General features: G+C 41.5%; 1 protein-coding gene across 4 annotated transcripts in view; it reads right to left on the bottom strand.

Annotated features, from left to right (window-relative positions):
• Positions 1-2214: 2214 nt before the first annotated feature.
• Positions 2215-12093, bottom strand: part of zgc:158464 (uncharacterized protein LOC791139 homolog) — a 95098-nt gene continuing 85219 nt past the window's right edge. For all 4 annotated transcript variants that reach the window (XM_067594235.1, XM_067594226.1, XM_067594252.1 and 1 more), the window contains 3 exons: positions 11740-11914; positions 11405-11524; positions 2215-5732 (listed from right to left, as the gene is read on the bottom strand). In XM_067594235.1, coding sequence (XP_067450336.1) covers positions 5546-5732; positions 11405-11524; positions 11740-11914 — 482 coding nt within the window. In that variant the 3' untranslated portion in view covers positions 2215-5545. The remainder of the gene's footprint in view (positions 5733-11404; positions 11525-11739; positions 11915-12093) is intronic.

The raw sequence follows: 12093 nt of genomic DNA on the forward strand, positions 1-12093 counted from the left end.
ATAAAGGTGATATTGCATTGGCTTGAGAGAGACAGGTGAATTTTAGTGTTACTCTCTTTTATAATAGGGGCTGTATTGCAAGCCAACCACCTTGAGGGACTAGAAATAATGGAACATTTCTCTGTCTATTCCCACCTACCATTTTATTTATTAAGATGAATATACTGCAGTCCCTCTTCATTAGGCTTTGCCACAGTTATCGCAAGTTTTGCCTGGATGTCTGCAACATACTTCAAGCCATCTGAATAGCTGTTAAGAGTCACGCTATTCATTGAGTGCTTTGTTAGACTTTCTCTGTGTCTTTTCTAATGACACGATGGAACAGGAAATGGCATAAACTAGAGAGATGCTTTCCTAATGAATGAAGCCAGGAACTTTGAAGCTGGCACAAATCTACCCAATTACTCCTACAGTGACCCGGGATTCAGGTAATAAGCAAGGTTCTGCACCATGTCATTATGGGCAATATGTTAAGCCAATAGAAATCATCAACACCAGACCTTTTGAAATGGCGTAAGAGCCACTATAATCAAGCCTTCACAGACAACCAGAACAATAGCAACACTATTCTCTCCCAGCTGAAATCCTCAGACGTGCCAGAGGAGGAGAATGGGATGGAGTTGGTACAAAGCCCTCCATCCACTTTTGTCTTTGTGAAAGGAGGCAACTCACGTGTTATTAACATACAGTCTGTTACCTGAGATTGCTTTCTACCCAGCGTGACTGAGCAGAATATGAAATGAGCTTCGGATGGACACAAGGCCATTTTATCCCCTTGTGGCCCATTGCTTTCAAGCCAAGCTTTTATTCGTCCCCTTCTTTTTCAGCACTCTTTTTTTTTTGTCCACAAAAGCTTCTTTGATGCATTTCATCCCAGGTGCTTTAACCCTTGATGGAGCTTTTCCGGAGCAGAGGGAGAGGCAAAGACCGTGCAGAAACCACTGGGAGCTTGAATGGAAACTCGAAATAGCAACTTCACTTCTTGTTTTGTCTGAAGTTGTTTGATTTGATTGAGTCAAGGGAGATATTTGAAATCAAAAGCTACATCTGAAATGGCAGCATATTCTCAAAACTAATTCAGTGCATACTATCAAACGACCCGAGAGGCTGTGGATGTTTCTGCATTTCATTTCATCAACGCTCTGCCTGCAGTGCTTTTCCTGAATGGCTGCCAGTTGTTTTGTGGCCAAAGTGTGCTATGTAAAACGTGTTTTTGCTGTCACAATGGAACAGTTTCTAAAGCGATTTTAGGGTAAGGGATTAGGGATTTCACTGTTAAAATTGCATTCAACAGTGCTGCGCAGAGCTCGGCTGAAGCCGTTTCATTTACATGGAGCAGTAACAACCCTGAGGGTCTGATAGTTTGTAAGTATCGTAGTGATGTGTCTGGCTGAAAAATATCCACAATCACAGTGCAGTCCACTGTGCCTAGTGTGTTTTTATCTATGCCTATGAATAATGTAACCCACTTGGTATCTATCACTTTACACATCATCATTTGTAAAATACATATTTAATATCCTGTATGCTTTTGTTTTTCTCCATCAAGTGTCTTCCATTCACTCAGACATTGTATTCGCTTGCAGACCAACTAAAACACAATAATACCTTCTTTCCTAGTTTATTTTTTCCCAGTGACAGATGGGGGTAATTGCAGATGTACAATCATGGATAGAGGGAGTCATGGCTTTTGTTAAATCTAGTCTATTAGAGAGAGTGACAGACTATAAGAAACAGACCAACCATTGAAAATCAGTAATACTTCTCTGTCTCTCTATTGTTGGTGAGAAAAAAAGTCCTCTGGACCTGCCACAAATGCCAAGAATAATACTGATTTACACTTCATTAAATTTCCAGTGTGGAAAAAAATAGCCAATGTGCATAAAATGCTGCTACTTTATTATCAAAAAAAGCAAGATTGTGATTACTGGAAGCAGGGAACCTAATTGTAGGAAACATGGACTAGCAACCTTGATTTTGGCTTGCCTAGAGAGGTAGAAACATCAAGCAAATCCCACTGGGATGAACAGTGAAAAAAAAAATTACAGGACTGTGCTGCAAAGTGGATCAATAGAGAACAACAACTGCTGGAGTACTGGCTTGATAATAGCTCCAGCGTTCTGTCCTTGACTCAAACAATGGTCGCTCTTCACTATTTACCAAAGGTTTTCAACATGGTAGCTGGCGTTGGTCATTAAAGCATCAGGGCACACGTTTAACTCATAAACCCAATTTTATTTCGTTTTAAACTTGATGCCTCTATGTCCCCACACAATACATTCAGTATATACATTTGGCCATGAGGGACTGTACAGAGATATGTTATAGTAGTGCATACATACGTGGCACGAAAATGTACACAAAGGAAACTCATACATGCCACTTTACCACAGTAAAGTGATACACAAGATACACACGGGGCAAGTCAATGGCTGATGGCTGCTTACACCAGTATACACACATACGCACCTGCATATACACACAAACACTGTTTTATGCATGCACAATTGTGTGTCCACACAGACACACTCACACACACACACTCACACAAACACACACATTTTAAGACACTTCTGAGGGAGGAGAAGGGCTCTTTCAGGTTCTCATAATAGAGATATACGGATGTGAAGAGTGTGTCTGCTGATTGCAGCAAATTCCTCCCTCTGTCAGAACACCTTCCCCTCTGTCTCTCCCTTATTCTTCCCCTCCACGTCTCCTGTTTTCCCTTTCTCCAAAGCTAAGGCCTCTATCTAGGCAGTGCGGCCATCATACGCAGGCTCTTTCCTATGGTAGAGTAATACTCATCAGCAGCAGTAACTAAATAAAGAGCATCTACTGTCAACATTTGATCTCTTAAACATGGAACATTCGGAACATAAAGGATACATCACACATATAGTTTATTTAATTTGCATTTCTTCTTAGGATATCTTCTCTCAAGGAAATACATAGGTCCACTTCCACAACATACTGTCTCCTAATAAAGCTGCATGAGGTTGCCTCATCACATGATCAGACACATGACATACTTATCTGATGACAGTGACATCTGTCTGCTCACTTACTGCACCAACAAAATAAACATCTGCGTACATCCCACTTTCTCCAAACTATTTTTACTAATCAGGTCATTCTGCTGATTACTTTTCTTCCAGGTGGACATTTTGTACCATCACGTTTGTCATAAACATTTGGTGGAGGCACACACTCCAATCATTTTTCCCTTCAATGACTGCAGTTTAGGTTTGCATAGCACATAATGGAGATATAGTCAAAGCCAAAACTGATTTGACTTTGTTTATACAATGGTCATGCTTGCTTCAGCCTCTAATTCCCGGTGTCAGTAATTCTCAGCTTGGACAAAGCCCCCAAAATTTCCATTTTACTTGGATTTGCTCATTAAACCATTTTATCAAGTGAATTTTGCCACTCATAAGACTGACGAGGATTTCCTCTGAAGAGCCAGTTTGATCATACAAGCATTAGGCACTCTCATTAGACTCAGTTCACGGTGTAGATACTGCTGGCTTGTACTTTGTGTAAATGCTGTTACTTGCTGTAATTGGTCAGCAATACATTGTGGTTTAATAGGCTAAAAGACAGACATGTCAGTCCTATGAATCGCCAAAATCAAATGTGGTTAATGAGTGAATACAAGAGGAAATGAAAATAAGTGAGTCATATCAGTCAAATTCTAGTTTCTTGAGTTCAGGGGAAAAAAGCAAATCTCTGACAACCAAAGAGGTTCAAGCAAAGGCTGTCACCAGTTTGTACCAGCAGGGTAAAATACACACTGGAACTCAGAAAGTCGCATATGCATACCTATACCGTACGCAAGAACATGTTGGACACATGCATACGTGCATTCACTCACATTCACACATGTATGCACATCTGGTAATAAAGAATAGATGGTAGAGAGGTTTAATGCTGAGGAAGTATGACAGGTCGAAGGTAGGTGTTTTTCCGGTTTGAACAGGCTGCGCTGTGATTGGTCCAGAGGAATTTGCAATTGTCTCTCACGAGAGGCTTGACAATCCCGTTGGTCAGGAGACGACGTGACTGGAGTTCCAAAGCCAGGCCACCGAGGCAAACGTGCATTTAGCAGAACTTGATACAACAAAAATGCAAAGCACCACAGTAAAAGAGGCTGATGTAGTCCCAAAAAACACGATCACATCGGCACACAACGATGAGGGCGAGGGGGCCGACGGGCCATCACAAAGGAGTAACACATCAGTAATAATTACCCCAGAATAAATTACAGTCACAGAACAATCGTTAAAAGCAGAATTGGAAATCAGCTGATCTAGAGGACTGATTTGACCCATGCATTATAAGGCATTAACCAAACATTTGTTACTGACATCACACAGTATCATATTAGTGACTATACATACAATTGCTGATCTGGAAAATCTGCTTATGTTTTCATAAAAAAAAAAAATTGGATTAACTGTATAAAAAAAAAAAAAAAAACATATTCCTAAACTAATGCTGATGCAATTTTGAGGGAATTGGGAATGTCGAAGGGAGGGCAGATCGATGTCTGCAATCCCATTGTACCTATTGATCTGCAGATGGGCGAATGAAATTGATTTTCTGAGGTAGACAATGCAGGCATATTTCATTCTCCCGATGCAAAGCCATTCTAAGCAGGGGTAGCGGGGGTAATTTGGTCCATTTGGACAGGCTCTGGTCTCTAGCCTCAGCCAATTGTACTGTGTCAGATGGGTTGACCCATCCATCATGCTCTCCTGCCTGTCTCACCACTATGGTACTTACACTGTCATTGGTGTGATACACCCACTCAGTGATGGATAGCAGACAGCATGTACTATGACAAGATAGAGAGATCAGTCTGCACAGCTCACAGGCCTGTTGTTTCCGAGCAGCTGGGGACACACCATTCATACAAGGCCGGTTTATTCAATATCCTGGCCACTGTATGAGGCCCATGTGGACAATATCCCTCAACATGCCTCATAAATGTCGCTTCGCTTACACGGCTCTTACAATCTTCAAGTCCCCTTGAAATACAATTACTCGTACAGTATCAACAGAGCCTAACCAAATGAGAAAAGTCCAACAAACTCCTACACAGTTGTCATGATGTGCACTCTTAGGAAAAAAGGTACAACATTTTATGATAAAAGGTACATCCCAGTGACAAATGCTATGTTGTGTACCTTTCTTTGAGTGTTAAGTGCTAAGGGAAATCAGCTCAAGAATCAATGAAATGATGTTCCTCAGATAGTCAGTCTGTGATGTCATGACGTGGGTGTCTGTCATAAATAAAATAAAATAAAATAACAAAAGACTTCTGCAACACTGAGTCTGTATGTATGAGATAGTATGCAGTAGGCCTTCAAAACAGGTCTGGAATCTGTCGGCCAGTGAGGTGAGTCAGAATCAGCAGTTTGGGATGCCACTGTTTATCTTCCCATGAGCCTGTAGGGCTCTGTTACGAGGGACAGGAACTTTGGAGCCACAGGGTGGCCCAGTGAGTGCTGCAGGGGCCGACGCCTGCAGGTGACCCAGAGCACTATAGTGTCCTGATGGCTACGGGGTAGAGCAGGGACATGTGTTCGGCACCCTTGATGGGCAGCTTGCGGCTGGAGTAGAAATGGATGATCTCGGGCACGCTGTCGAAAGGGCAGCTGTTCTGGCCTAGGATGTACTTGTTCTCCTTGGTCCGTGACAGCTTCATGTGCATGAAGCCCTGGCTGCTCCTGGGGACAGAGGAAGACAGAAGAGAGGGCCAGAAAAAATGTTTAGTTCTATTTGAAAAAACTAATTTAAAGAGCTTTAAAAAGCTTGTATAAACAGAGCACTACACCTTGACAGCTCCTTTCTCATCTACTCCCACAGTAGCTGTTCCCTACAGTACGTGACAGTGTTCTGAATGCTGGATTACCTCTGATAACTTTGGGGCTGTCTAGGGATGATTAAAAGGCAGGTTGCTTAAGGTGCTGGGTTTCACATGCGGAGCATAAGGATGAGGCTAATGAACCCCCAGGATAAATCACTTAAGCTACAGCTATAAATGCAGAGAAAATTAAAAGCTCCCTGTGTGTTTCTAGGAGCCTTCGATCAATACATTTTACATCTTGCCAGTAATCTTGCTTTAGAATAGAAAATTACTTTTTTGGAGTTGTTCAGTGATGCAACAGTAAGCTTTAGCAAGGAATGGATACTTGCTGTAAATATACTGTTTTGATCGTTTGTCTTTACTAAATACATTAGCATAATAGCTTTTTCAATCTGCAACTAATGCTTCTAGCAAGTTATGATTGCCCTATCCATAAACTATGCACTCACTGGCTGCAAGTGGGCATTATGGCCTGTCATCAACATAATGTGCACCAGTTCACGAAACCTACTTTCTGTTATATGTTATTTCATTACTTTTGCTTAATGTGAAATGAAACCCATGTTGCTGAAATGCAAAAAGAAAAACAAACAAAAAAACTGGCAACAAAGACAGAACTTTTCAATTACACTGGAAGAAAAAACAGGGATATAAAAACATTAGCCCTTCAGGTACATCAGGTAAGCACGAGAGCTGCAGACCCCATTGACTTATGGGACCAGTCAGTGTTATCTGCACTTTACATTCTGGTTGCGTCAAAGATGTTGTGGAAAAGGACTCTCGTGAGGACTGCACACACGCAGGATAAGTGTTTACAAGGTGTTTAGCAGGGGAGACATTATTTAATCTCTTAACAAAAAGATGATGTGGGAATAGCCTATGTGTATATATATAGCAACAGATAAAAGCACACATTTCTGTTTTGGTGAGATGCAGTGAAACACAGCATCAGGGTGGTCAAGTCAAGTCACATTCCTTGCTTGGTATTTCCCATATATTTGTATTTCTATTACTCCTTATTAAATTGACAGTAAGACACAAGTAAAACGAACAAAATCAATGTTTTTTAGGTCATTGAATATATTCCCACCGTAAATATACGCATATATATGTAGGTATGCCCATTATCTATGATGAACAGGAGCAAGCAACTGGGCTTTAGGCACCTTAAACATAAGGAAAGTCCATTCTTTACTTATCTCGTAATTGCATGTGTAAACCCTGCGGTTGTGTTCTCCCCCTGATGCACAAAGAGAAAGCGGCACAGAGATAACAATGAAGTGGGGGAAACAAAGCTAAGTGTGTACAGGGTTCAATTTAAGGACATCCATCAAAAATAGAAATACATTGTGATTTCTTCCTGTGAGTCTATTCTTTATTTCAACAGATCAGGCCAGTCCTCATCTGTTCTGTGTATGGCAGCTGATGGAGAATTTTTCAAATATGTCAGTGCTAACATCTTTTTTTTTTTTAATATGGGAGCTTAGGTAGACAGCTGCAGGCTTGCTCGGCTATAAAATTGAAGTAAACACAACTATCAGACTTCTCCATTACTCTGCCTCTGGCTTCGATATTTTGAGCATGTCATTAACAACTTCATCATGATTTGAGTAGAGCAGGACAAATTTCCCTAGCCACAGGTCTCTACAATCCTATGATTCAGCGAGTTGTGCCAGGAGAGCTCATTTTAAAAACATCTTCCCTGCAAAGTGCATTTGATGAATCCTCGTGCAGTGCCCTGGGAGACAGGCGTTAGGTTACACAGAGGCGCACTTAAAAAGGCAAACACATCAATAGCATCATTTTTAGATTCCCAACTGATTTTCCAGTCAGTGTTCAGGGTTGCTTATCATGTTACAGTCCTGCAGAGACAGAAACCAGGACAACAGAGCAATACAGCAGAGCTGTTGATAAAATGAATATGGGGCTATTTTTGAGAAGACAAGCCTTTGTGGTGTTATCATATCCCTGTGTTTGTGGGCTCCTGTTGTCTAATCAGGATTAATCTCACTGGGGAGGTCTGCTGTCCTGTTTATTGAGGTTTATGACTTTGATTTGAACCCCGTAGTCCTCAGAGCAGGAACAGCCAGACAGCAATCACTGCTTATCTCTACCTTCGAGATATTGGATTGCTCCATGAATGATGCTCTCAGTGTTATGAATCTATGGCATCAGAAATGGCAGATATAATCCGCCAAAAGATAATGATCCTTGGCAGATGCGATGACCTTTTTAAGCATTACTGGGCATCAGATATCCTGTGCGCCCATTATTTCATATGAGAACAAATTGAATGAGTCTACTTGGGATGATCCCTACCATTCTGTAAGACATGATTGATGAACAAAAGAATATGGTTAGTAGTGTAAAGCAGCCTGTAAAGTTTAAGAAACAAAACCTAGGTCCAGTCTACTTGATGAACAAAATAGGAGGAAAAACATCTGAGCAGAATATTTGTTTTTGAAGTTAGACTGGCTAAATAAGCTTAAAAAAGCCAGAATCAATATTGTTTTTGATGTTGTCTTTTGTGTCTGAATATGATCAAAACAGAAACTATAAAACCTTGAAGTGTGTCTGGATTAGGAGTTACATTTGCAGATGCTTTGGGGTTTTGCTTTCAGTTGGTTGTTTACTTCCCCCTAGCTTGTGCTCAAGCATCAAACAGATTTCGTTGTATAGATTTTCTTCATTCACGAACAATTTCTCTGTTCAGCCAGTGGACACATGCTGTGTAGAATCTGTCATGGGGTGAGAAACCGGATGACACTGGGCTCTGAGAGACTTGTGAAGGGTTTAATATGTTTCAAACAGCTAAAAGGGCTTTTATCCAAAAAGGAAAAGGCAGAGAGAAAGGGAGGGGCAGAAAAGAGGGGTTAGGAGGGCACAACAGACAGAAAATGCTTTCCATCAGGCCAGAGGACTCTTGAGGCTGGGGGTCTCAGCTACGTCTGTCTTTATCAATAATGCAATACACATCCGTGCCACTGCATGGCCTTATACATTTTTCAGCAACCTCGGACATGGAGGATCTTCACCTTAGGTTTCCGCTCGTTTTCAGTGGCAGCTGGGGGAGACGGGCTTGTGTGAGCCAGCTGAACTTAGAGTCACCTCTGCCTGTGGTGTGGTAGCACCTGTCATTCCCACCAATCAGCCCGCTGATTGTTTTCTAGGCTTTATGTGACTGACGCCAAAGGCACAAGATGTGCACACAAAGAAGCACAAAGCCTCAAGAAACATTTGCTATGCTATTTTCTAACATGAAACATAACTAATATAACTATAATTTACAACTTATAAATCCAAGAAAGAGAAAATGAAAAAAAATCTATCCATCTGCACAAAATGGCGTGTAGTATTAGGTTCAATAGCCTATGTTTTAACTGTGTTAACCCTTGGAGGCTCCTATGTCTATTACTTTGGCTTTTGCCCTTATAGGTGTTAAGCCCACCAACTGTATGGGTAACCAATAATGGGGGAAACCATAGCCTCCACATGGCGGGGAGGGCACCTACACTGGTTAAAGGTCCAGGCTGCAGTTCCCATTGAGCCGCATAGATTAAACAAGTAACACAATATTCCCCAGATTGATTTATTTCTCTTTTTTTTTACTTTACAAACAGCTATTACGGGTCCCACAGAAGTCTTCCCATGATTCGCTTTTAGTTTCTCAAATCAGCCTTTCGGTTAAAGAGGCAGGAGATGGTCTGAATCCCCCAGGTCCTTCCCTATCATCAGCTTAAATAGTGCAGCTCATTATTGAGGGTCAGCTGGACAGCTGTGGGATGTGAATAAGTCTACATGAATTTTACTAAGCCCATTATTGAACCAGAGGGTTAAATTGTGGGATTTATTTTAAACCACACAACTGAATATTGAAGCTAAATTATTCTGTTCTTATTATTGCCTGGTTGAGTTCAATCTGTACAAGTTTCAGACACATGCAAGTGTCAGCATGTTTTTTCCAGCACCTTCTGGTCTTCCTCCTTAAAAACTTTAGGAAGCTCCTAAATTGCTTATTAGAGGTGATATAATCAACTCCTGTTCCTGCATTATCACTCCCTATATCACAAATAGAAAAAAAAACATTTATACTATGTACACTGAAGACATGGGTCAAGTTACATATTTCAAATGAAAGAAAATTCTGTATAATGTCCTCCCAACAAATATTCACTCCCTTTGCTGAAGTCATTTGATCATTTATCACAGAAAAAATCCAGCATGGCACTAGTTGTCGCTTAGATAGAAGATGAGACTGTGATTGCTAATCATGGGCCATTTCTGTGTTTGTGTGTGTGTGTATGTGTGTAGTGCTGGACCATATGTTCTGGTCTTCTTTTGCACTTCACAGATATTTATCAAGGGTGTCCCTATAGGCCCTAGCTGTTTTGAGTGATAAATAATCGATTCCCAGGCAGTCAGAATTTCAGTATAGCAGGTCGGCGGTCCGGCGGTTAGTACGGCTTTTTGCCAGTCAGTAGGGCAGAAAAAGAAGCATCACACAAGCATAAGCTGATGATCAGTCATTGGGCCTGGAAGTTAGACAGGCAATGGGCTACAGTAACATGAAGAGAACTGGAGCAGCAGTGAACAGCATTATGTTTCCCTGCCAAGATATACAAGCCTCCAGCTAGATGAGATCTGCGGTAATAACAAAGGCTAATCAATGTCTCTCAGCGTATTAGAGTTTCATCTCATCTCTGAAGGTCATCATGGGGCTGTGGAGATTTTTCTAAATGTCATATGGTTGAGTCTGCCCTCAAATGTAAAATGGACCGTATATAAACTAAATGTGAAAAGACCACTTGTCAACAAAGATATTATGATTTCATAGCTGATACCTCAAGCAAATTCACCACAGTTGGTTTTGACAAGTTTTCAGATGGCCACAAAATGTCTAGTTATGTTTTGGAAACTGTTGCCATGGCACCTTGTCCTGACACCCAATAGTGAAAAATCATCAAGCCAAACCCACCAAAGCCGCACGCTCCAGTCAAAAGAATGGGATGTGACTGTGCTTGAGCCCTTCAAGCTAGAGTAACTTCTACCAAATGTCAGACTAGACTAAACCAATCAGAGTTGCTCCTTTGAACCCTCTGCTGCACGTGGCAAGGATCTGGGGTTGCTGATGAAGGGCACCGGTAACTGAGTTGTGGGCACATCAGCAAATCAAGGAGCCGACAGTGTCAGAGGGGTTACCAGGGGGAAGTGGAGGACAAGGGACGGGCAGTATGTAGGTGGGAACTAAAGGTCTGAAAGGTGAAAATTATTACCATACTGAAAAGCTAGAGTCAGCAGACTACTGGGGCACAGGTATACAAAGATGTTAGACTTATCCACTACAGTATGTGTGCCCCACCAGTACAGAAAGCATGTGTAGCAGCTGTACTTCTTTGGCTTTACATCTCTCTGGTATGTGAGTATCTATTGTCCTGTTGCAATTACTTTTTCACCAAGCTATCATGTGCATGTGTGTGTGTGATCATATTGTTTGTGACTTGTTTGTAAGGAAAAGAGAGTTGCTTTTCTTACTTAAGGGAGAGAGAGTAGTCATTCTTGCTGGTCTCGCTGTTTCTCACCAGGTAGCTGGCCTCCTTACACAGCCTGAGCAGGGACTCAGCATCTGTTCGGCTGATGGCTCCATGGTACCAGCTACAGTAAACAATGAGAAAAAGGGAGGAGAATGGAGGAGGAACAAAACAAGTGGTCAGAACAAGCAGAAAATAGTATAAAGGAAATGAAACAACAAGTGTCAAACCCGCTCACTAACACAAAACGAACAAAAGGGCCTTTCATCTCCTTTTAGAACAAAGCCGTGTACTTGAAATCATGTAAAATTCCAGACATACACACAAGATCAGACTCACAACTGGCTTTCCAGGGGCATGGTGGGATCAATGCGTTCCCCGAGAGAGGAGCTGCAGTGGTCCAGTGAAGTCATTTTGGTGTTTACCAAACAGCCACTGGAGTGCCGCTGCAGCGGGCGAGTTTTCCCCTCCTTGGTGGGTGACATTCGAGACTTCTCTACACCATCAAACTGGACTGTAATATAAAGGGAAAAAAACAATAGTTGAAAGATTTTATTCTGGAAGGATATAATTTATATTTGCAGTAAGACCACTCACAACTCTGATAACAACACAACAAAGGCATGTATGTACACTTCAGTTAGACTTCAGGTAAGGTCACTTAAAAAAAAGGCTAGTGCATTTAACAGGAAG

This window comes from Thunnus thynnus, chromosome 1, assembly GCF_963924715.1.
Source record: "Thunnus thynnus chromosome 1, fThuThy2.1, whole genome shotgun sequence".
Classification (NCBI taxonomy): domain Eukaryota; kingdom Metazoa; phylum Chordata; class Actinopteri; order Scombriformes; family Scombridae; genus Thunnus; species Thunnus thynnus.